The 22,047-nt window shown below is 40.7% G+C and overlaps 3 protein-coding genes across 4 annotated transcripts; all 3 read right to left on the bottom strand.

Annotated features, from left to right (window-relative positions):
- Positions 1-159: 159 nt before the first annotated feature.
- On the bottom strand, positions 160-7,825 carry matn1 (matrilin 1). 2 transcript variants are annotated; one of them, XM_007547610.2, is made up of 10 exons: positions 7,583-7,824; positions 5,517-5,701; positions 4,879-5,043; positions 4,580-4,802; positions 2,513-2,635; positions 2,247-2,422; positions 1,931-2,162; positions 1,695-1,841; positions 1,527-1,607; positions 160-739 (listed from the first exon to the last, which is right to left on the bottom strand). In XM_007547610.2, the coding sequence occupies exons 1-10, from the start codon at positions 7,668-7,670 to the stop codon at positions 690-692; spliced, it is 1,470 nt and encodes a 489-aa protein (XP_007547672.1). In that variant the 5' UTR covers positions 7,671-7,824; the 3' UTR covers positions 160-689. The 2 variants fall into 2 exon arrangements, with proteins under 2 accessions (XP_007547672.1, XP_007547674.1); XM_007547612.2 differs by lacking the exon at positions 2,513-2,635 and having other exon boundaries at positions 7,583-7,825.
- Positions 7,826-13,942: 6,117 nt separating this feature from the next.
- Positions 13,943-17,566, bottom strand: LOC103135052 (homeobox protein NOBOX-like). Its single transcript, XM_007547614.2, has 3 exons — positions 17,314-17,566; positions 16,324-16,619; positions 13,943-14,541 (listed from the first exon to the last, which is right to left on the bottom strand). The coding sequence occupies exons 1-3, from the start codon at positions 17,538-17,540 to the stop codon at positions 14,096-14,098; spliced, it is 969 nt and encodes a 322-aa protein (XP_007547676.1). The 5' UTR covers positions 17,541-17,566; the 3' UTR covers positions 13,943-14,095.
- Positions 17,567-18,235: 669 nt separating this feature from the next.
- Positions 18,236-22,047, bottom strand: LOC103135198 (cartilage matrix protein-like). The gene is made up of 4 exons (XM_016669261.1): positions 21,791-22,047; positions 19,725-19,909; positions 19,087-19,251; positions 18,236-19,010 (listed from the first exon to the last, which is right to left on the bottom strand). The coding sequence occupies exons 1-4, from the start codon at positions 21,876-21,878 to the stop codon at positions 18,426-18,428; spliced, it is 1,023 nt and encodes a 340-aa protein (XP_016524747.1). The 5' UTR covers positions 21,879-22,047; the 3' UTR covers positions 18,236-18,425.

A 22,047-nucleotide genomic window follows, 5' to 3' on the forward strand; every position in this document is an offset into this window, starting at 1 on the left:
TTTTTGGTCCTCATGAGCCCACTACATATTTTAAAACCACACACTGCAGCAATATTAATTTAACCTGTTTTATACTACAATAATCTGAAACTACGTTGAACAGTGTGTATTTGTGCTTTGTTTCACAACTTTTTCTGACCCATAAAGACCACAACCTTGTTAACTTCCTGAATCACCTTTATTTAGCAAAATAAACATCACCTTTGTATTCTTCCTGTCAGACATAAATCTTGTATTAATTTACCGGTATATGTATAAAGCCGCCTTTAAATAGGAAGACAAGAGAAGAAAAGAGAGGCAGGTAGCAAAAAGTAAAAACAGAGAAGCAAAGGTGATGAAGCTGCATCATTTGACTTGGCAGAGGTCGTTTCCGGCAGTGACAAAGAAAAAAAAAACATTTAGTTAACCATCACCGTTTCCCTATGAGGGAAGACTTTTATTAGCACACAGGCCGGCTTTGGAGGGCAACCTACAGAGAACATGCACATATAAAGGCTTGTTCCCCCCATGGTAATCCTGTGTCCCAGGAGAGTTGGAGAAAAATCAGTGATAGATTTGGCAAGAGTTGATTGGAAGAATTTGGAGAGTTCAGCGCACAAGCAGAAGTTTGGATTCATATACTTGAGTATTTTACTGAACGCAACATGGTGAGTGTGCAGAGCCATAAGAGAGGAGTTGCATGGGAGTCTTCAAACAATTTTGTTCTCCAGCAAGGCAATCCTCTTCGACATACTCTCTAGTAAGATGTTGTTAAGGGCAGAAACAGAGACAGTCAATAACACAGACATCTGACTCATTATTACAATCATTAATTATTCCCAATAGGAGTAGGAGTGATGTCAGACTATTAAGTGAGAGAGTATGTTTTGTAAAACAGGGTTTTAGTATTTTGAAACAAAGGCAACATGATTATGGAGCTCACACACTGTCTTTAGCATCTGACATTAGAGATTAGCACTGTTATAGCACAGCTAGCTTCTTTTAAAGAACAGTTATGAGCATTACCTGAAGGCAGAAAACTCTTGCCTAAACTTGGAGACTTCCAAAAGGCCACCAAATCCACTATGGTTGATGCCAAACAGATATTGAAATTTCAAAAGGATAAAACTGCAACTTTGTTGTAATATGTTCCGCCTTCCTGTTATCCACCGATAGCGTTGCACTCTCGTACTCTCTCTTACAGCCTGAATGTAAAGCAAACATGTTTCAACATGACACTACAGTTGCTTACATATCTCTGCTTCCTCTGACTTTATTATTATTATTGAGATATTTATTATCAAATACCTCACTCCAAAATGAAAATTGCTCAGTTACATTCTCCTTTCCTCTGTAACAGCTACCACACTAAAGATTATTGACGTTATTACAATCCAATAGTACTTGGTACGTTCCATTCACTAATGGGAAAAAGACAAGATTTTTGGTTTTCCAACAAACAGTGAAATTCTTGGTGCATTGCTACTAAAAAGTGTTCCCAAACACACAACACAGATTTTTCCACTCTCAATCACCATAAAGGATATATTTTTTGTTTAGTGCTTGTAGGGCATCCTCTACTTTCTTCTGGAATTTTACAAGACTGTCGCACTCACAAGGGTCCTCACCTGTGGGATTAAAGTACAGGGTTAATCTTTGCTTTTCTTGTAATATAAATACTTGTTCAGCTTGTCTTTTTTGGTAACTATCATTACATTTGTTAATTTGTAGCTTCTTGGCAATCTCGCTCATTGCCTTGAAGTCAGCTGTGTAGAAGTAATGATCTCCAATTGGCTCAGAGGCAATCTGTTTTAGCTCACTCTCCAATGCATTGCCCACTCCAACAGCGTACATCTCCAAACCTGTGAAGCACAAACACAGTCTAGCATTACTTTGCACTTCACCTTTCAACCCCAATATATTAAGTAGATTTCTTTTTCCTCTGTCTTACCAAGGTTCTTTGCCTTCTTAGCCGCATCTCCAATGTAGTCCTGGCTGCGTCCATCGGTAAACACAATGGCGACTTTTTGCACTCCAGGCCGGGCACCCTGAGCGATGTTAAAGACATTATCAGCCGTGTGGTGTAGAGCCAGGCCTGTCATGGTTCCCCTCTCCATGTAGTCCATCTTCTTCACAGCCTCTTTCAGTGCTTTCTTGTTGTTGTATTGGCCCAGGGGAAACTCCTGTGTGTTAACAAAAGCAGAATCTCGAAATGAGAGGGAAATTAATGGCTTGTGGCAACACTGAGAGTGAAAACTGAAGCTTACCGTTTTGACAGTGCTGGAGTACTGCACAAGACCAACATGAGCATTTTTTTCAGAGACTTCCAGTTTGTCAATGATCTGGTTGATCCACTTCTTGACCAGTTCAAAATTCTCGGGACGCACACTTTTTGAGCCATCAATCACAAATACTGCATCTATCGCAGCATTGCCGCAAGGTGCTAATAGCAGAAAATACATCGAAAGGATAATCTTAATCGAATTGTAGTTATATTAAGCTGGCACAAATACGTTCAGACACACACACTCACCACTGCAAGTGCGACCATCGTTGTTTAAGGTAAAGCCATCTTTGCAGGCACACTTGTATGATCCTGGGGTGCTGATGCATACCTGTTGACAGTCGTGATCCCCAGTGGCACACAGATCTGACACTGTGTGTGTGTGTGTGTGTGTGTGTGCACAGAACACAGTGCACACATCACCATACAGAAAGGTGCAAGCACACACACGGGAGTTGTTGATTAGGGTTAGGAGGTAAAAAAAAAAAAAAAACTATGTCAGTTTGAATTTCAGCAAGCCTTTTAATGATCCACTGCAATCTGCAGTCATTCAAAGGGGATATTACGCTTTGTGGATTTGTTCTTAAGCAAGTTTTTGAAGAGTGTCCATGAGTAGTCAATGTCTTTACTGCAAGAGACACCAGAGTGGTTTCTTATGGATAGCCCAAAATATTGCAAGATGGTCTTTGCCATATGTACCGTATTTTCCGTACTATAAGACGCACTGGATTATAAGGCGCAACTTCAATAAATGACCTATTTTAAAACTTTTTTCATATATTAGGCACACTGCATTATAAGGCGCATAGAATAGATGCTACAGTAGGGGCTGGAGTTACGTTATGCATCCACTAGATGGAGCTTTACTCAAGGATAAATGTCTAAAGCAACTTTGTTGACATAAAGAATGTCAACAAAACAGTCCGACTCCGGTCGGCGAGGAGAGCCTTCCGCGACTGGGTCGGGGCGTGGCCGGACGATGGTCACCCTTCTCCATTTGCGCACAGCATGTTCGTGGAGAATGTGGTGCTAAATGACCTGCAAGACGACCTGATTCTAGACGGTCAGTAGGTAGATAGGTCAGTCAAACTCTATTAATAAACCAGCGTTCTGACAACTATCCCAACATGCACCGCGCACGCTTCTTCTTCTACGGGGAAAATGAAGTCTGCGGCTGCTTACCGTAGTTGCTAGACCTGTTGTGGCTCAATGTTGGTCCATATATAAGGCACACCGGATTATAAGGTGCATTGTCGGCTTTTGAGGAAATTGAAGGTTTTTAGGTGCGCCTGACAGTGCGGAAAATATGGTAATCAAAAAATAGTATTTGGCCCTATTCTGGTACCATTAGCATACTTAGCAAAGCTAACTATGCTTGGCATTGGTGAAGTTACCATTTACTATTACTTTGCTATTTTGTCACTTTGTAGTTTAATTTCATACCCAAGTATAAACCATGAGTCATAAAACTGAGGCATTTAGCCCATGAGTGATTTTCTTTGAACTTCTTTCCATCTCTCTTAAGCTAACTCTTAAAGGAGATTCATTTTTGGGGCCAGACAGATTGTTGCCTGCTACAGATCAGTCATTAACTGCTCATGTATGTACACCACATAGCTCCACTTCAAAAAGAACAAACTATCCCTTTAACATGTGAAGGAAATTATGCATATTTCCAGTGGATCTTTAAAACAAATAGGTGGAAAAGGCTGGCGCAGCATGACTTTTTAAATATGTTGTGCTAATTTCTTTGTGTTGTACACATTTGTCTCCATTATGAAGTAAAAGTGCCGTCATGCAGCTCTGCCCTTGGAAGAAACGTCTGCAATAAGACGGGCTTCCATAGAGCGAGCAGCACAAAGCCCTGGATACTATCGCAGGCCGAGACCGCCCGAAGGGCGTCGCTAATTCAGTTTTAATGATTGTCACTAATAAATCTGTAATTACAGATGGATCAGTCTCGCTCCTCGATTATGAGAGAGTTGAGAGAGGAACAGGAGCAAATCTCCTTCCAAGAGATTGTTTCTGCCCTAATGTCCTCATGAAGCGGGAATTTTAAGGAGGTTTGATATGAATGGGTGAAATTAGCCCATCCATTATTTGAGTCTTGGCGAGGAGGCGCAGAGGACAAAAGAGAGGACACAATAAATTGGAATAAAAGATGATAGTCCTGACATCTTACCCTCTGTGCAAAGGGGCCAGCAGAAACTTCTCCACTGTGATGAAGACACTGATAATAGCGGTCTAACTTCTCTTTCATTTGTGCTTGACTAATCCCTCCTCTTACTGTAAACATGGGTGGCTCTCTCATCTTACCACAGAAGGCCTCCTGAAACTTCTTGGTGAGCTTCTCAATGACGCTGTAGCTCTCCACATAGTCCACATGGTCATCCAGAGGCTCGCTGGCCATCTGCCTGAGGGTGGTCAAGTCCACACGTCCCACACCGATGGCGAAAATTTCAATGCCTGCGTCACGCGCACGCTGTGCCACGTCCTTCACGTTGTCCTGCGGACGCCCGTCTGTCACGATGATGGCAACCTGTGGAAGCAAAATTGTTTAATATGAGTAAGCAGCCCACCAGGATTGGAGAATGGTTCTTAAATCTACGTTGGACCTTGCTGACATCAGGAGATTTGGCCCGAGCTCCCTCTGCCTCACTGAAGGCCACATTCAGGGCGAACTGGATGGCCGATCCAGTCATCGTTCCAGTGGAAAGAGGCTCGATTTTGCTCACAGCCTTGACCAGAGCAATTTTGGTACGGTGAGTCTTCATAGACACCTACAGATCGGCAATGACAACGAGAGACGAGGGCAACATTTCCATTTTTAGAAATTTCTATGACTCAAGTATCAAGATTTTTCTGTAAATATTCTTATGACCTTATGAACATTTGAGAATATGTGTTTTCTTCAAATTATGCACAATGCTAAACCAAATCAACAATTTAGGTCCAGCGTAAGCTTAGACTTCACAATCTGGAAACTCAGTTTTCATGTGTCTTAACTTTTCCAGACTTGGACAAAAATAAAACTCCAAAAGCCAAAAAAGAAACGAAATATTTACTGATGTGCTCATGCAGCAAAAGATAAATACCATCTTATAAATATAAATCAGATTTGTGTCTTTCAGATAACTTAACATCTAAAGTCTGGAAACTCAAACACTTCTCCACGCTCATTTTTCCATACTTGATAAATAATCAACTTCCACACTATGCAAGATCTGTCAAGCTGTTGGTAACCGATCTCTACCTCATTCTTGACACGGCTGGCGTAATTAACGACTCCGACTCGGGTGGCGTTGGGTCCGACGTTCAGCCCGTTGATGACGTTTGTCAGAAAAACCTTCACCTGCTCAAACTCTGAAGGGCGAACACTACGACTGCTGTCTACGATGAACACGAGGTCCGTGGGACGGGTTTTGCACAGACCTGCCACTGCACATGGAAGCAACCAGAATTATTTTTCATGTACTATATGTTTACATTTGTGATATTTCTAAGAAAAATAAAACAGAATTACAGCGTTTAATAATAAAGGGCTATTAGATTAAAAAGCAGAGATGGGTGGAGAATTGTGGGAGGAGGCGAGAGGAGAAACAAGGCAGTGAGAATGGATGGGCGAGGGGACGGAGGCTGCCGAAATGTATGTATGAGGAAGTGGGTGGAAACAGAGACGACTCGGCTTCAGAGATGGAAAGACGGAGGCAGAAATGGAGGAAAGATTGGGCAGAAAAACAGCAAGATATCTACTTTTAGAGATCAAAAATGAAGTAAAAGCTGATTCATGATTTTCTGTATTAAACGCAGCTTTTTAGCGCGACCAAAGAGATTTTGGGCCTTTCTCCAGCCAACATGTGCTCGGTTTGGATAAATACTAATTGGGTCTGGGCTCACAATGGGGTTTTGTACATAGTGTCCATTTGGGCTGACAAAGCACGGCCCATTCCAGAAGAGCCAATTGGACTCTCTATGTAGGTCTTAACTCTGTCTCTAATGGGTATTAAGAAACTCTGCTAAAGATGCACATTTATATGGGTTCCACTGTTTACCCAAAGTTGTCCAGCGTCAAATCTATGTAGGCAAATAACACGGCACTATTATATAATAATCCAATCTTTTGCTGCCAATTTCCCATCTAAATGGACCCCAAAAGTAAATACTGGATGGGTCTAAACTAAACACAGGCTCACTCTTGTTTTCAATCTCAACCTTCACATTTCCTTCTGTTACAGCTTTTATTTATTTATTTATATTTTTTAAATCTAAAGCTTTCACCCTAAAAATAGACAAATACACTCTACCCTCAAGTGCCACACTGTTTTCACACATTTTCCAAACTTTATAACTGTCACACACAACTTCCAAGCACCACACATGATTTACAAAAGTATTTAAATGAACAAATGCCAACAGAAAATATGGATATAGAAACTAAAACTGCCTATACAACTTTAATAATCTCAATTTTAGGCTTGAAAAAAAAGAATACATCCAGATTTTCAATCTTTGAACTAAATCCCAAATACTTTTGCTACATTTTTATACTTACTTTTCTTCATAGTACCATAGGTCAGCTTATGTTGAAACTGATTTGAATATTTAATATTACAACTACTAATTTATAATAAAGTCTATATCTACCAAGGCTGTAATTCAGGATTTTTGATAGCTGGTGAAAAACCTATGTGTATCTGTTACAAAGCCGTATACTGAGGTGAAGAAATTGGGCAGGTTACGTGTGAATTGCATGCCAGAGTTGGAAAAATATCATCTTGAATAAACAAAGTTGTATTTGACTTGCTTAAGTATTTAAGCAACATAATTATATGAGGTTAACTTACTTAGGCTAAATAAATAACGATGATTCTCTAAAGCTCTTAAATCAAAATGAGTGAAACCTGAAGAAACCCTGATAAATTTACACAACCAACCACAGCAGAATCAGCATATTGACATAATTTTATTCAATCTCATTTCAATCACAATAACTGAACTTGTTTTCTTTTAATTGTGATTATTCTGTAGCTTTTCTTAGTTATATAGTTAAACTCTTTCATTCACACAAACACCCACATATATATGTGAATGAAAAAAGAAAAAAAGGTTTATTTTTCAGTATAGTCTTAGTATTGATCTAAGTTAGTGATATTTTGACACTTTTGCACAAATATTTTTTTCAAACTATATTACACATGGTTTAAAGTCTGAGAAAGTACGACAAGGAAATTGATTCAGATCTTTTCAGAATTAGAGTCCAGTGTTGGATCTCATCTGGGGTTTTGAGTTAGGCTTCAGGGGTTAAAAGGTCACTCTTACCCATAGCGGCGGCCATGCGCTGATCAAAGGTGGCCTGAGCTCCGATAAGGCTGAGCAGCAGCAGGAAAAGCGGCACGGTGGGCGTCATGGTGAAAGGCAGGGGGTCCGAGCGCGGCCACAGACGGTCCAGCAGTGAGAAGCAGAAAGGAGACAGAATGGGCCGGAGGACGCTCCAGGTGATGGGGACAGCCACAAAGTGAGACCGAGTGAGGCTGAGCTGCAGGTTATCAATGCAAGAGCTTCATACACTCTGCCCACAAACAGCACCCCCCCCACTTCTCCACAGCTACAGTGTGGGTACGTGTGTGTGTGTGTTGTGTGTTGTGTGTGTGGGAAAGGAAGGGAAATACCTGCCCGGGAAGGACCTAAATGGTGGGCAAGGAAATACAAACACCTTGATATGGCTAGGATGTCCAGGTAAACGTGTGTACAGCAGGAGATGTGTGTCTGTGTGTGTGTGTGTGTGTGTGTGTGTGTGTCTAGCTGGGGGTGCAGGACCAACTGGGGTTTGGTGCACAGCGTGAGCGCCAGCTCTGCAGCTTCAGGTTGGATTTGGCCGAAGCTCAAATAAACACCAACATGAATTCCTCTTTTCTCCCCATGTTCACTCGTATAGCAAACACACGTTTGTGGGACGGAAGTGAACAAGAGCCATCGCACACAGCCTGCAGTGTTCCCGCCGTTCTGCATGACGGGTGTGTGTGTGTGTGAGTTTCTGTTCAAATTCAAAAGTACAAGCTACTTCCTGTCTGCTGAGTACAGTATGTAATGACCACCGTTTTGTGAACTTCTGTCGTTTTTCCATCGGTCGAAAAAATATTCAATAAACTTCATCACTAGTTAAATCTGTTGTACCCCTAAAACAGGTAAAAAGAAAAAAAATCAAGATTACAAATGAAACTAATCAGACTTTTCTTTGAGCCCTGCGTTGACTTCTGTCTAGTGTCAGCAGGGCAAGGGCCCCAGTGGAGCAAACACACTATAAAAACACACTTTCATCAAGAAGCTCATATACACTTCTTTAATCTCACTAATCTAAAACAGAGACCCCTCTTTTCCCTTCAACGTCCCACTCCTCCCTACCCTCTCTACTCTGCATTCCTCCGTAACGCCACCCTCCCCTCCCCTCCACTGCGACCACCACCTCCTCACACACACACCACGAACAAGCCGCAATTGAGGGGAGCGGCCTGTACAGTACAGGAACTACCTGAACACATTTTCTCCTGAATGAGCAGCAGGGCTAACTGGAAACGCTACGTGTGAAGCGTGATGATGGGTTCAGGATGAAATAGGCGACATGTTTTTTTCTGGGACTTCATGTCATCTTTGGGGCGAAGGGGGGTTTTTTTATGCCTTAGACAGAATAACACACACAGTTATTTGTATAAGTGTATTCAAGGGGGTAGGAAAAAACACACACATGCACACAAACACCTGTGGTTATGTAATTTTGTCATCTTGGCAGATTGAACTGAACCCAAACAAGACGTTCTACCTCCATCCATCAGTGTCTTATATAGCAAACAACACCAAGAGTTTCAATTTTGAGTCATTTGAGTATTTAAAATTTCATATCCGACGACCAGTTCTGCAAATAATACTTTTTAAATTCATTCTATGTTGAATTTATTAATGTTTTTTTGTTTTGTTTTTTAAAGATGATCTATTGGACAGTTTTCATCCTTATGCTCTACTACAGTAGATACAACTTGGACTATTCTAAAATAAATACAGACCCGTTTCAAAACTATGTTTTAATTCAAAGACCTTTGAAAATTTGTTGTGGATGTACCGATTTAATTTCTGGTACAACTGAAAATTTTGGGTAATACCTAAACATTTTTAACAGATAGGTAATGATCGTTGGCAGCACTTGTGTCACTTTTTCCACTATCGTTATATTTGCGACTCGAGTTCAACTTGATTCTAAGTCACATGACTTCAGTCCACACATCTGGTTTTTCATTAGGGAAATTAAGAAATAATTGTTTAAAAAAAAATAAAAATAAAAAATCCACCAGCACCACAGTTACTGGGTTCCAGTTAATTTCTATAAAATCGATGCATTTGTACAGAGCCCCAGAAGGGACATTGAAGGAAAAAAATCAACCCTCTCCTTTGCCGAGTTGACAGCTGTTTCATCAGGTTTTAAGTTTTTTAATACTCTTTACATTTTCAGTAAAGACACTGAACAGCTTTACGACCTACCCTTTCTGACCTATTGGCCATTTTTCTGGGTTGTCAGGATGCTGTTTCCTAATTAGGAAGGAAATTTGCTGCACTTGCTTTTTTTTTTTTAGGGGTATTGTTGCTATAATGTACAAATGCATGCAAGACTTTTCAGATTTTAAGAAAATGTTATGTCATTTTCTTTCTTCATGTACTTTTTGTTGGTTTACCAAAAAAAAAATTTGACAAAATATATTGAGATATGTTGATGTGATAAATATATTTAAGTATTTTTCTATGGGACTTTAAAATGATTTCGAAACCAATCCTTACTGGAAGTCACTGTTTCACCTGTTTATTTACTTTTATCCAGCATGCATATTTGGCGTGTTTGCTGTTTTTTTTTTTTTTTCCAGAAAAAGGAAATGTTCCTGTAATGCCTCTTTTCTCTGCCAAAGCAAACCATTCTGGCCTGTTTGATTTCAGAAAGTATTCCTCACAATAGTTTTGCCGGTTTATTTGCATATGAGTGGAAACCAGTGTGAGTCAAATGACTCCATCAGAGCCTCGCTGTGTGGCACCACGCATTTTTTGGTCCACAGCAAAACAGAAATATTTACCATCAACAGTGAGGTGAGATATTTTGTGCCGTTTGCCTTTATTTTTAAATTGATCAATGTTTGTCTCCTTATTCTGTAACCAATCTCTTTGCTTTCAATCTGTTATATTAATAAATTTTGTGCACCACTTTCAATAAACCCCAGTATTTGATTTAACCGTCAGGCCGCATGCTCGTTTGCACTGTCGCAAAGTTTGGGAAGACTGGGAGGATTTCATGTTTTTGACCACATCCATAAATATTGAAACAAGTTGCCTTTCTTCAAATCTCAGAATTCTGAGCAAATATTGACATGGTGGGGAGCGGGCTGGACCGAAGCATCCCATACCTGTGCTCCCACACACACACACATCCTCAAAGACAGCTGTGCTCTGAGCTTCCTTTGTTCACACGAGGGAAGTCCTGGAAAAATTAATTACATGAAGCTCGCCTCAGTCACATGACACATGAATATGAAGCAGTTTGAGTAGGCGCACACCAAAAGAAGACGTGTAGTGTGTCAGACTTCACCTTGAAGTAAAATACGATCCCGAGCGAAAACATCACTGCAGAACGTCTGAACAGAGCTCTCACTCTTCGTTCAGAAAGAGAAGCGGGGTGTGTGTGTGTGTGTGTGTGTGTGTGTGTGTGTGTGGCGCGTGTGCGCGCTCAAGTGTGTTTCTGTACAGGAGAAATTTTTATGCATGTGTGAATTTGCGTGTTTGTGCTGCCCTTCCCCTGCCAACTATAACAGCTCCGCAGCCAGCATGCAGGAAGAAAGAGAGAGGTTCATTTAAAACCCAAATACGACTCTTACATAACCAACAGTTCTGTTCATCCCCAGATCCCCCCTGTTCCACCAACGCACACTCTCTCTCTCTCTCTTCATCCCCTCCACCGTTGTCTCCCTCCCACGCCGGCTGGCAGAGTCCACCCAATGTCCTCCTCTCGTCCCTTAGCAACAGCTCATCCCAGTTCTCCTCCCTTGTTCCCAGGCCAACTCACTGCCTTTGCTCCTGTTATCTTCTTTACGAACTCCCCCTTTGGTCCCTACTGCCACCTCCTCATCAAATAGTCCTTTCTCTTTCCTCCTCTGTCATCTAAGCTCTGTGTTATTGGAGAGCTATGAACATAGAATATTAAGTGGAGCTCCAACAAGAAACTTTTTTTGTTTTACTCGCACTGCTGGGAGAAAACCTGGCACTCTATTCCCCAAATGTTTTTTTTGTTGTTTTTTTTTTTTCCTTTTTAATTCCAGTCTGAGGGAAAATGTTTTCAGCTGTTTCAGAGGCAGAGATTCATACAGGGATTTGATTTCCACATGCTCCTGTTACTGCCTTGCATACTAAGATTAAACAGAGCAGAAAGTGCAGTTTGTGTGCAAACACAGCAGATGGCAACACAGATTAAGGATCAGGCCTGTATATCTACGACTGTCTGGGATGCCTCAGTTCCAGCGACGGCTCCGTCCATATTTCACTGCGTCGGATTAGTCGCATATCCCACCAACTTCTCTTCTCCAGTGGGGAGACGTCTCTCAAAACCACCCTGCTAATCAAGAGTCCAGGATTTTTGCATACGACTACACAGTGCCCACTGGTGGGGTTTGGTTGTAGGCAAGATGAAGTTGCATGCTGCTAAAAGGTCTGAAACAAATACCCAGTTTTTCACATTTTATAATATACAAGTATTTCTAAGCACATCATGCTCTCCTGCCTGACCTGATCTGTCCTCACAATAAACGACAAATGTAGTTTTTAAACCTCCTGTGTTGTTATAATGACCTGAAAAGCATTTTTTAAATTATTTTTTTAAATAAATTGATGAGATTAGTTTTCTAACTCACATTTTATTAGTTTGTATAGCACCCAGAATTAGGTATTCTACTGATCTGGCACCAGATCTCTTCTCATTTTTGCCATCAGGAGAAAATGGACTTATTTCTGAGAACATTCAGGATTTTTGAAAAAGAGTTCACGACCCTCGGAGAACTGATACAAATTCAACAAGCTGAAGTACCGAGGGAACACCTTCTGAACATTGACTTTATTTTTAACCTTACTGGAGAATCAAGCAAAAACACTGTTGTTTTAATTACTGAATCTTCTTTGCATTTATATCAAAACTAATCTATCAAGTTTCCTTGATTTTACACACATGAACATATTCTTAGCCAAAATTAATGGATACTGTGTGGTCAATCATAATATGGGATAGGAAGACTGTATATTTAGATCAAACTGATCTGTCAGAATTAGCAACAACATTCATTTCTCAATGAATTTTGACAAAAACTATTTAATGACTAAAAGTCAGACCTATAACTGTCACTTTCTACCTACTGATGACTTCAGTAAAAGTTATTTCTTGACAAATGCCAGCTTGACGGGACGGGGCAAGACGAGGTTGTGTCTGGCACCTGGACGTTGGCAGGAAATACTTTGGATGGGGTGGAAAGTTTTATCAGGGTTCCTGACTGTGTGTAATTTCCTGAAATACCCAGGTGGCAGAAACTATAAGGGCTGATTAAACATTCGACATTTTTTTAAGGCAACAGCAAACACTGACTTGCCACTTATAAGCCAGAACTTGTGGATATTTGACTTCACCAGAATCTGCACAGTTCTGAACTCAAAGCAACATTTTTGGCACCTGTTCATGTTTTAGCAGTTTCAAAAGCAGATGCATCTAAAATTATTCAACTCTTACTGCAAAGTAGGTATTCAGGAATACCTACTTTCCCATGAAAAATCACATGGGATTTTTCAATAAAATTCCAGTGAAGTGAATCGTGGTAGTGTTTCACTGGCTAAAATTATTGTGATAATATAACAGAAGGGAACAAATTTCCTGATTTCTTTTTTTAAGAACATTTAAACTCAAAGTGAGGCAGACTGAAAGCGACATGGTTGTGTTTCTAATTGTTGTTCAATGTATATTAGAGCTGCTGCAGAAATATAGTTACACAATAAAACAAAAATTTGATTTTACCCGTTATGGTCACTGAAATCATTCAATTTATCCATTTAATTTCAGGGACGTATGAAATTAAATGGATAAATTGTGATGCTGTCAGACTTCATGTATAGAAACCCATAAGATTGTAGCCACTGGGTTAAAGGCTCCAGGTTTGAGAAATTTACATAGTAAATAAAGTAAACAGATTTACTTGTGGAGACAAGAAAGCTATACCAGGGCTTCATCGTTTATACAAAAACTGTATTTACTTCTACAAAATAACTTATTTTTTACCAACCACTTCGCCTCACTCCATTATGTAAACTTTCAAAAATGGGCATTGAACAATCCTACATCTTATTTTAAACCTGAATAAAATAAAAACGTTACTAAATAAGGTTTTCCTTTTGTATTTGTTTACACCTTCCTTTCTTTTTTTTTTTTAGCATGTCCTAGCTCAGCATCAATCTGCCTTTACGATACCCAAGATAAAAACTTGGGCATGCTTGCTAAGATTTACAGGTTAAGAACCAAGTTGTGCACTTAAGGTCTAAAACAAAACTGTCTTGTATAAAAATATATATGATTTGTTAGCAGATAATCTGCTTTAAATGCAATTTAAGCAAATAAAATGAACCTTTCCATTTGCATTTATTGGAGCTGAGCTTTTTCGCAGCCCATCGGAGTATTAAGATACAAACATTTCCACTCAGAAGATATATTAATAATACAAAATATACAAAAATGTTACACTATTTACACACAAGGCAAACTCAAACACAGATTCAAAACTGTATTGGGGAGAAATCACAGTGGAAGTGACTGTGAATCTCTCGAGGGCTGTCATACTCCAATTTAACACAAGAGGGTGCTGTAGGGCTTTGAGGAGACATGGAGTTGACCTGAGAGGGAAGCAGCGATGACGAACTGGTCGGAGTAATCTCAGCTCTGAGACAGGAGGGTCGCAGAGTGGACACTGGTGGGAGGATGGCGGTGCCAGCGGGAACGTGTGACTGGGTCTCTGCTGCTTGCTGCAAGTTTGTATGTGAAGGGTTAAGCTCCCCCACCTGAAAGCCAGGATGGACAGACAGGCTGGAGGTAGAGGGGGTCTGGTGGTCTCGAACGGATCCCAAGCTGGCCGAGTAGGTGGAGGGACACTGGGTGCGCTGGTGGACACCTGGCTGACTGTACAAGTTACTCCACGGATACGACTGGTACGATGCCACCCCACCTGGCAGAGGGAAAAGAAAAACAATTAAAAAACTACAGCAAATAAGCTTTTAATTGAGAAAAAAAAACAAAAAAAAAAAACACCAAAAGCAGGAATTTCTATTAAACTGTTTCATGGAATCGTTTCCCACAACATGGTACGGTTGTGGGAAACAGTTGCAGTGTAAGTGCTTTCTGAGAGGAAGAGTTCATTGCTGATGTATCAGCATTCCCTCTGGGTTACGGACCTGGAGAAGACTTTCAATGTACGCTAAAAATGAGAAGAGCTATCCAGGCTTAGAAGTATCACAATTATTTAAATAAAGTTTAAAAAAAATTTTAAAAATTAACAGAATAGCAATAATTGTTTTCTATGCTGGTTGGAAAGGTTTGGTCAGCTTCCGGTGTGTCCAAACTTTTGATTGATTGAAACTATGTCCAGAAAAGAGGGACCATCTACCTGCCATTACCCACCATGGAAACACCAAAAGATGAAGAGTCAAGCCCTGAAAAGCAGCTCAGATGAACCGACTTGCTCTGGATGCTACTCCTTATTCAGTTCCCATCGTATCTTTTTCTCTTTCTCATCCCAAATCTCTCATTAAGCCCAACAGCTGCTGCTGGTTCGCACAAACGTCTTACTGCACTGCAGCTGTCAGCCAGCTTCATCATTCTCATCTGCCACTCTTGTCATACATTTTATCCTCCATGGTGATGTGCACACAGATCCCAAAGACCAACACAAAACCTGTCTGATTATAAATTAAGCAGTTCTTCTTTTTCGAGACTCATTCCTGCTCCTTGCCCAGAGCGCCATGCAGTCAGGGAGCAGCACATTTGAATTTAGTCAATGAGGAGAAATAGCTTTTAAGAAATATCTTATATTTCAGAAAACACAAAACAGGATCATTTTCAATGCTTTTTGGCATTAGAACCAGTTTCCAATGAGAAAAGTATATAAACTAATCAACCTGGACTGAATTATGTTACATAATTACAGATCCTTTAAAACCAAGTTAAAGCGTCATTCATTTATGAACCATTGCTGCATCAGTTCATTGGTATGTTCAGCAAATGTATGAAGAACCAGAATATATACAGTATCTGAATGTCCTATTGTTATTAATGCCAAACTTATGAACAGAGTCAGAAAAAGGGCTTTGAATTCACTGATCATAATCCCTGGAATAGCTATTAAATTGAAAATGAAATATAGTCTTTGAACATGATTGAATAATGATTGAATAACTTGCAAACAGAAACATCTGGATGCAGATCTTTTGATTTTGACAAAACACTGATTATGTGTGTATGTGGTTTCTCTTTCTCAGATTTTCAGATTTTCTAGCTGAAATAATATATTTTAATCCTGCAAGAATGAGGAAAATGAAGACAAACTTCCAAAATATACTGAAATTATTATTGTTATTCAGCTGCCCACGTAATCAAAGCTTTCTCAGGCACATTTTTGACTAATCTCAGCTTATTTAGATTGGTTACAGGTGCAGGACCATATGTTGCTCTACAGCCCGTATCTCAGTGCATTCACAGATGTGCAGATTATCCATCATGCGGGCACCAACCCTTCTCAGCAGCAAGAATTTCCAAAGATTATTTGTAGTGACGAACAGCAAACACAATCTGCAGCTCTGAGCAATTACTGCATTTAATTGAGTGAGATTTCCTTAATGCTGCTTTCAATTCAGCAAGGATTCAGAGGCTGAAAACAACTAAATGCATGCTTATTCTATGCTACACATTTAATGAATTTCCAAACAGCTTGGGTCTCGTCCCAGTGTCTCACCATGGTGGCCGGTTGGCTGCAGCAGGATCTGTCCGGTCCTCTGGGACTGAAAGTAGGTGTGACCACCTGTTGAGTACGTGACCAGTCCAGCCGAGCTTCCTCCAGGTGCAAACGTCAGGTAGGAGGTAGGGTTGGAGTCTGGAGGGTTGGGGGTGAGGTAGGGCGATGGAGTAAGGTAGGCCATGTGGGGTACAGATGTTTGAGGCTGATGCTGGCTGGTTGGAAAGGAGTTTTGAAGCTGATAAGACAACGAGCTGCTCTGCTGGCTCAGCTTCTCCGCAAAGTCAAAGAGTGAGCTGCAGGGATCACAAAAGACACATTAACAAATATAGGTATATATCCACTGCTACACAAGAGGTTTAACTGGATGCTGCTGACAAGGCACTGTGAGGTTTAAGCTCCCAGTAACATCAGTCCAAGAAACTGTCAGCTCAGCATCTACAGTTTTCACAACCTGGCAGGTGATGTTTGGGGTTAGGGTTGGAGGTTCTCAGATTTGTCCCAATATTTTTTTTTGTTGACGTTTTTCCCTCACCACCCCAGAGCAGCAACAGCATATTCTTTATACATTCACTTAAAGTAAAAACAAAACACAATCCAGCCTTTCAAAATCCTGTCTTTTCCTAGTTCCAATATATATAAAGGTGATTTGGGTCAACTGATTGCTTACATATTTTTCAAAGTGGGTCTTGCTCTGTGTTGCATTTTGAGTTTCCCCATTTCATTGGTGAAATCTCTAGCTGCTGTAAAACAAAGCTGTCTTTATTCAAATCAATTTATTAACTACAACAGTCTCGCAGCGTGACGTCTGAAATATTTCAGACCACCAGCTGTCACCCACTCTCTCGTACAACCGTCTCTGTGTGAGCCATCATCATTTCACAGGATCCCTCTCTGCCTACGCTCAGTCTCCCTGTCAGTTGTTGCACTTCTTCATCTTTGAATTATTCTCTGGTACTCGTAACACAGTTTACTGAGTTTTAAACTTACCTGGTATCATTCTGGTGAGACTGGGTGTCGTAATGAGCCAACGAGGCACCGCTCTCCAGAGCGTCGAGAAACAGAGGTGGGGTTTGGGCTGGGGTGTTGAGCAGAGACTGAGTCGGTGTGACGGAGTTGAACACAGGAGGAAGAAGAGGGAGGCTGGCTCGACGCAGGGGGGGAGGGCTGTGCATGGGACGGGGGTGATGATACTCTTGCAAATTCCCCGAGCTCATTTCTCTCCCTGTGCTCTGACCTTCAAGATAAAACAAATGTTAAAAAAAAATCCCATACATCAAGAATAACTTATCATAATACACTAAGAAATAAACTGTTTGGTAAAACATAGCAGTGGTTAAAGGAAGCAATTCACTGCATCACTTGTCTGACCACTACGTTCTGCTGACGCTTAGAAATACAAAAAATAAGGTCAAAACAGAGCTACAGTTAAATTATGTCCAGCTAAGACAAAGCACTGCGTGAAAGAGCTGAAAAGGTATTCCTTCATTCATTCCCAAGAGAGTGGGCTGCAGAAGAAGTCGTAGAAGTATATGTATGCTCTCTCAAAAGATGTGTGGCGGTTTCATCCAATCAGACCAGAAATAAGCAGATGAAGCTGAGGCACCAGATAGTCCAGTGGATTCTGGCAAATTGGGGACCAAAGTTGCAGCANTCTTTCCATCTCTCTTAAGCTAACTCTTAAAGGAGATTCATTTTTGGGGCCAGACAGATTGTTGCCTGCTACAGATCAGTCATTAACTGCTCATGTATGTACACCACATAGCTCCACTTCAAAAAGAACAAACTATCCCTTTAACATGTGAAGGAAATTATGCATATTTCCAGTGGATCTTTAAAACAAATAGGTGGAAAAGGCTGGCGCAGCATGACTTTTTAAATATGTTGTGCTAATTTCTTTGTGTTGTACACATTTGTCTCCATTATGAAGTAAAAGTGCCGTCATGCAGCTCTGCCCTTGGAAGAAACGTCTGCAATAAGACGGGCTTCCATAGAGCGAGCAGCACAAAGCCCTGGATACTATCGCAGGCCGAGACCGCCCGAAGGGCGTCGCTAATTCAGTTTTAATGATTGTCACTAATAAATCTGTAATTACAGATGGATCAGTCTCGCTCCTCGATTATGAGAGAGTTGAGAGAGGAACAGGAGCAAATCTCCTTCCAAGAGATTGTTTCTGCCCTAATGTCCTCATGAAGCGGGAATTTTAAGGAGGTTTGATATGAATGGGTGAAATTAGCCCATCCATTATTTGAGTCTTGGCGAGGAGGCGCAGAGGACAAAAGAGAGGACACAATAAATTGGAATAAAAGATGATAGTCCTGACATCTTACCCTCTGTGCAAAGGGGCCAGCAGAAACTTCTCCACTGTGATGAAGACACGGATAGTAGCGGTCTAACTTCTCTTTCATTTGTGCTTGACTAATCCCTCCTCTTACTGTAAACATGGGTGGCTCTCTCATCTTACCACAGAAGGCCTCCTGAAACTTCTTGGTGAGCTTCTCAATGACGCTGTAGCTCTCCACATAGTCCACATGGTCATCCAGAGGCTCGCTGGCCATCTGCCTGAGGGTGGTCAAGTCCACACGTCCCACACCGATGGCGAAAATTTCAATGCCTGCGTCACGCGCACGCTGTGCCACGTCCTTCACGTTGTCCTGCGGACGCCCGTCTGTCACGATGATGGCAACCTGTGGAAGCAAAATTGTTTAATATGAGTAAGCAGCCCACCAGGATTGGAGAATGGTTCTTAAATCTACGTTGGACCTTGCTGACATCAGGAGATTTGGCCCGAGCTCCCTCTGCCTCACTGAAGGCCACATTCAGGGCGAACTGGATGGCCGATCCAGTCATCGTTCCAGTGGAAAGAGGCTCGATTTTGCTCACAGCCTTGACCAGAGCAATTTTGGTACGGTGAGTCTTCATAGACACCTACAGATCGGCAATGACAACGAGAGACGAGGGCAACATTTCCATTTTTAGAAATTTCTATGACTCAAGTATCAAGATTTTTCTGTAAATATTCTTATGACCTTATGAACATTTGAGAATATGTGTTTTCTTCAAATTATGCACAATGCTAAACCAAATCAACAATTTAGGTCCAGCGTAAGCTTAGACTTCACAATCTGGAAACTCAGTTTTCATGTGTCTTAACTTTTCCAGACTTGGACAAAAATAAAACTCCAAAAGCCAAAAAAGAAACGAAATATTTACTGATGTGCTCATGCAGCAAAAGATAAATACCATCTTATAAATATAAATCAGATTTGTGTCTTTCAGATAACTTAACATCTAAAGTCTGGAAACTCAAACACTTCTCCACGCTCATTTTTCCATACTTGATAAATAATCAACTTCCACACTATGCAAGATCTGTCAAGCTGTTGGTAACCGATCTCTACCTCATTCTTGACACGGCTGGCGTAATTGACGACTCCGACTCGGGTGGCGTTGGGTCCGACGTTCAGCCCGTTGATGACGTTTGTCAGAAAAACCTTCACCTGCTCAAACTCTGAAGGGCGAACACTACGACTGCTGTCTACGATGAACACGAGGTCCGTGGGACGGGTTTTGCACAGACCTGCCACTGCACATGGAAGCAACCAGAATTATTTTTCATGTACTATATGTTTACATTTGTGATATTTCTAAGAAAAATAAAACAGAATTACAGCGTTTAATAATAAAGGGCTATTAGATTAAAAAGCAGAGATGGGTGGAGAATTGTGGGAGGAGGCGAGAGGAGAAACAAGGCAGTGAGAATGGATGGGCGAGGGGACGGAGGCTGCCGAAATGTATGTATGAGGAAGTGGGTGGAAACAGAGACGACTCGGCTTCAGAGATGGAAAGACGGAGGCAGAAATGGAGGAAAGATTGGGCAGAAAAACAGCAAGATATCTACTTTTAGAGATCAAAAATGAAGTAAAAGCTGATTCATGATTTTCTGTATTAAACGCAGCTTTTTAGCGCGACCAAAGAGATTTTGGGCCTTTCTCCAGCCAACATGTGCTCGGTTTGGATAAATACTAATTGGGTCTGGGCTCACAATGGGGTTTTGTACATAGTGTCCATTTGGGCTGACAAAGCACGGCCCATTCCAGAAGAGCCAATTGGACTCTCTATGTAGGTCTTAACTCTGTCTCTAATGGGTATTAAGAAACTCTGCTAAAGATGCACATTTATATGGGTTCCACTGTTTACCCAAAGTTGTCCAGCGTCAAATCTATGTAGGCAAATAACACGGCACTATTATATAATAATCCAATCTTTTGCTGCCAATTTCCCATCTAAATGGACCCCAAAAGTAAATACTGGATGGGTCTAAACTAAACACAGGCTCACTCTTGTTTTCAATCTCAACCTTCACATTTCCTTCTGTTACAGCTTTTATTTATTTATTTATATTTTTTAAATCTAAAGCTTTCACCCTAAAAATAGACAAATACACTCTACCCTCAAGTGCCACACTGTTTTCACACATTTTCCAAACTTTATAACTGTCACACACAACTTCCAAGCACCACACATGATTTACAAAAGTATTTAAATGAACAAATGCCAACAGAAAATATGGATATAGAAACTAAAACTGCCTATACAACTTTAATAATCTCAATTTTAGGCTTGAAAAAAAAGAATACATCCAGATTTTCAATCTTTGAACTAAATCCCAAATACTTTTGCTACATTTTTATACTTACTTTTCTTCATAGTACCATAGGTCAGCTTATGTTGAAACTGATTTGAATATTTAATATTACAACTACTAATTTATAATAAAGTCTATATCTACCAAGGCTGTAATTCAGGATTTTTGATAGCTGGTGAAAAACCTATGTGTATCTGTTACAAAGCCGTATACTGAGGTGAAGAAATTGGGCAGGTTACGTGTGAATTGCATGCCAGAGTTGGAAAAATATCATCTTGAATAAACAAAGTTGTATTTGACTTGCTTAAGTATTTAAGCAACATAATTATATGAGGTTAACTTACTTAGGCTAAATAAATAACGATGATTCTCTAAAGCTCTTAAATCAAAATGAGTGAAACCTGAAGAAACCCTGATAAATTTACACAACCAACCACAGCAGAATCAGCATATTGACATAATTTTATTCAATCTCATTTCAATCACAATAACTGAACTTGTTTTCTTTTAATTGTGATTATTCTGTAGCTTTTCTTAGTTATATAGTTAAACTCTTTCATTCACACAAACACCCACATATATATGTGAATGAAAAAAGAAAAAAAGGTTTATTTTTCAGTATAGTCTTAGTATTGATCTAAGTTAGTGATATTTTGACACTTTTGCACAAATATTTTTTTCAAACTATATTACACATGGTTTAAAGTCTGAGAAAGTACGACAAGGAAATTGATTCAGATCTTTTCAGAATTAGAGTCCAGTGTTGGATCTCATCTGGGGTTTTGAGTTAGGCTTCAGGGGTTAAAAGGTCACTCTTACCCATAGCGGCGGCCATGCGCTGATCAAAGGTGGCCTGAGCTCCGATAAGGCTGAGCAGCAGCAGGAAAAGCGGCACGGTGGGCGTCATGGTGAAAGGCAGGGGGTCCGAGCGCGGCCACAGACGGTCCAGCAGTGAGAAGCAGAAAGGAGACAGAATGGGCCGGAGGACGCTCCAGGTGATGGGGACAGCCACAAAGTGAGACCGAGTGAGGCTGAGCTGCAGGTTATCAATGCAAGAGCTTCATACACTCTGCCCA

This window comes from Poecilia formosa, unplaced genomic scaffold (genome assembly GCF_000485575.1).
Source record: "Poecilia formosa unplaced genomic scaffold, Poecilia_formosa-5.1.2 Scaffold21, whole genome shotgun sequence".
In the NCBI taxonomy this organism is placed as follows: domain Eukaryota; kingdom Metazoa; phylum Chordata; class Actinopteri; order Cyprinodontiformes; family Poeciliidae; genus Poecilia; species Poecilia formosa.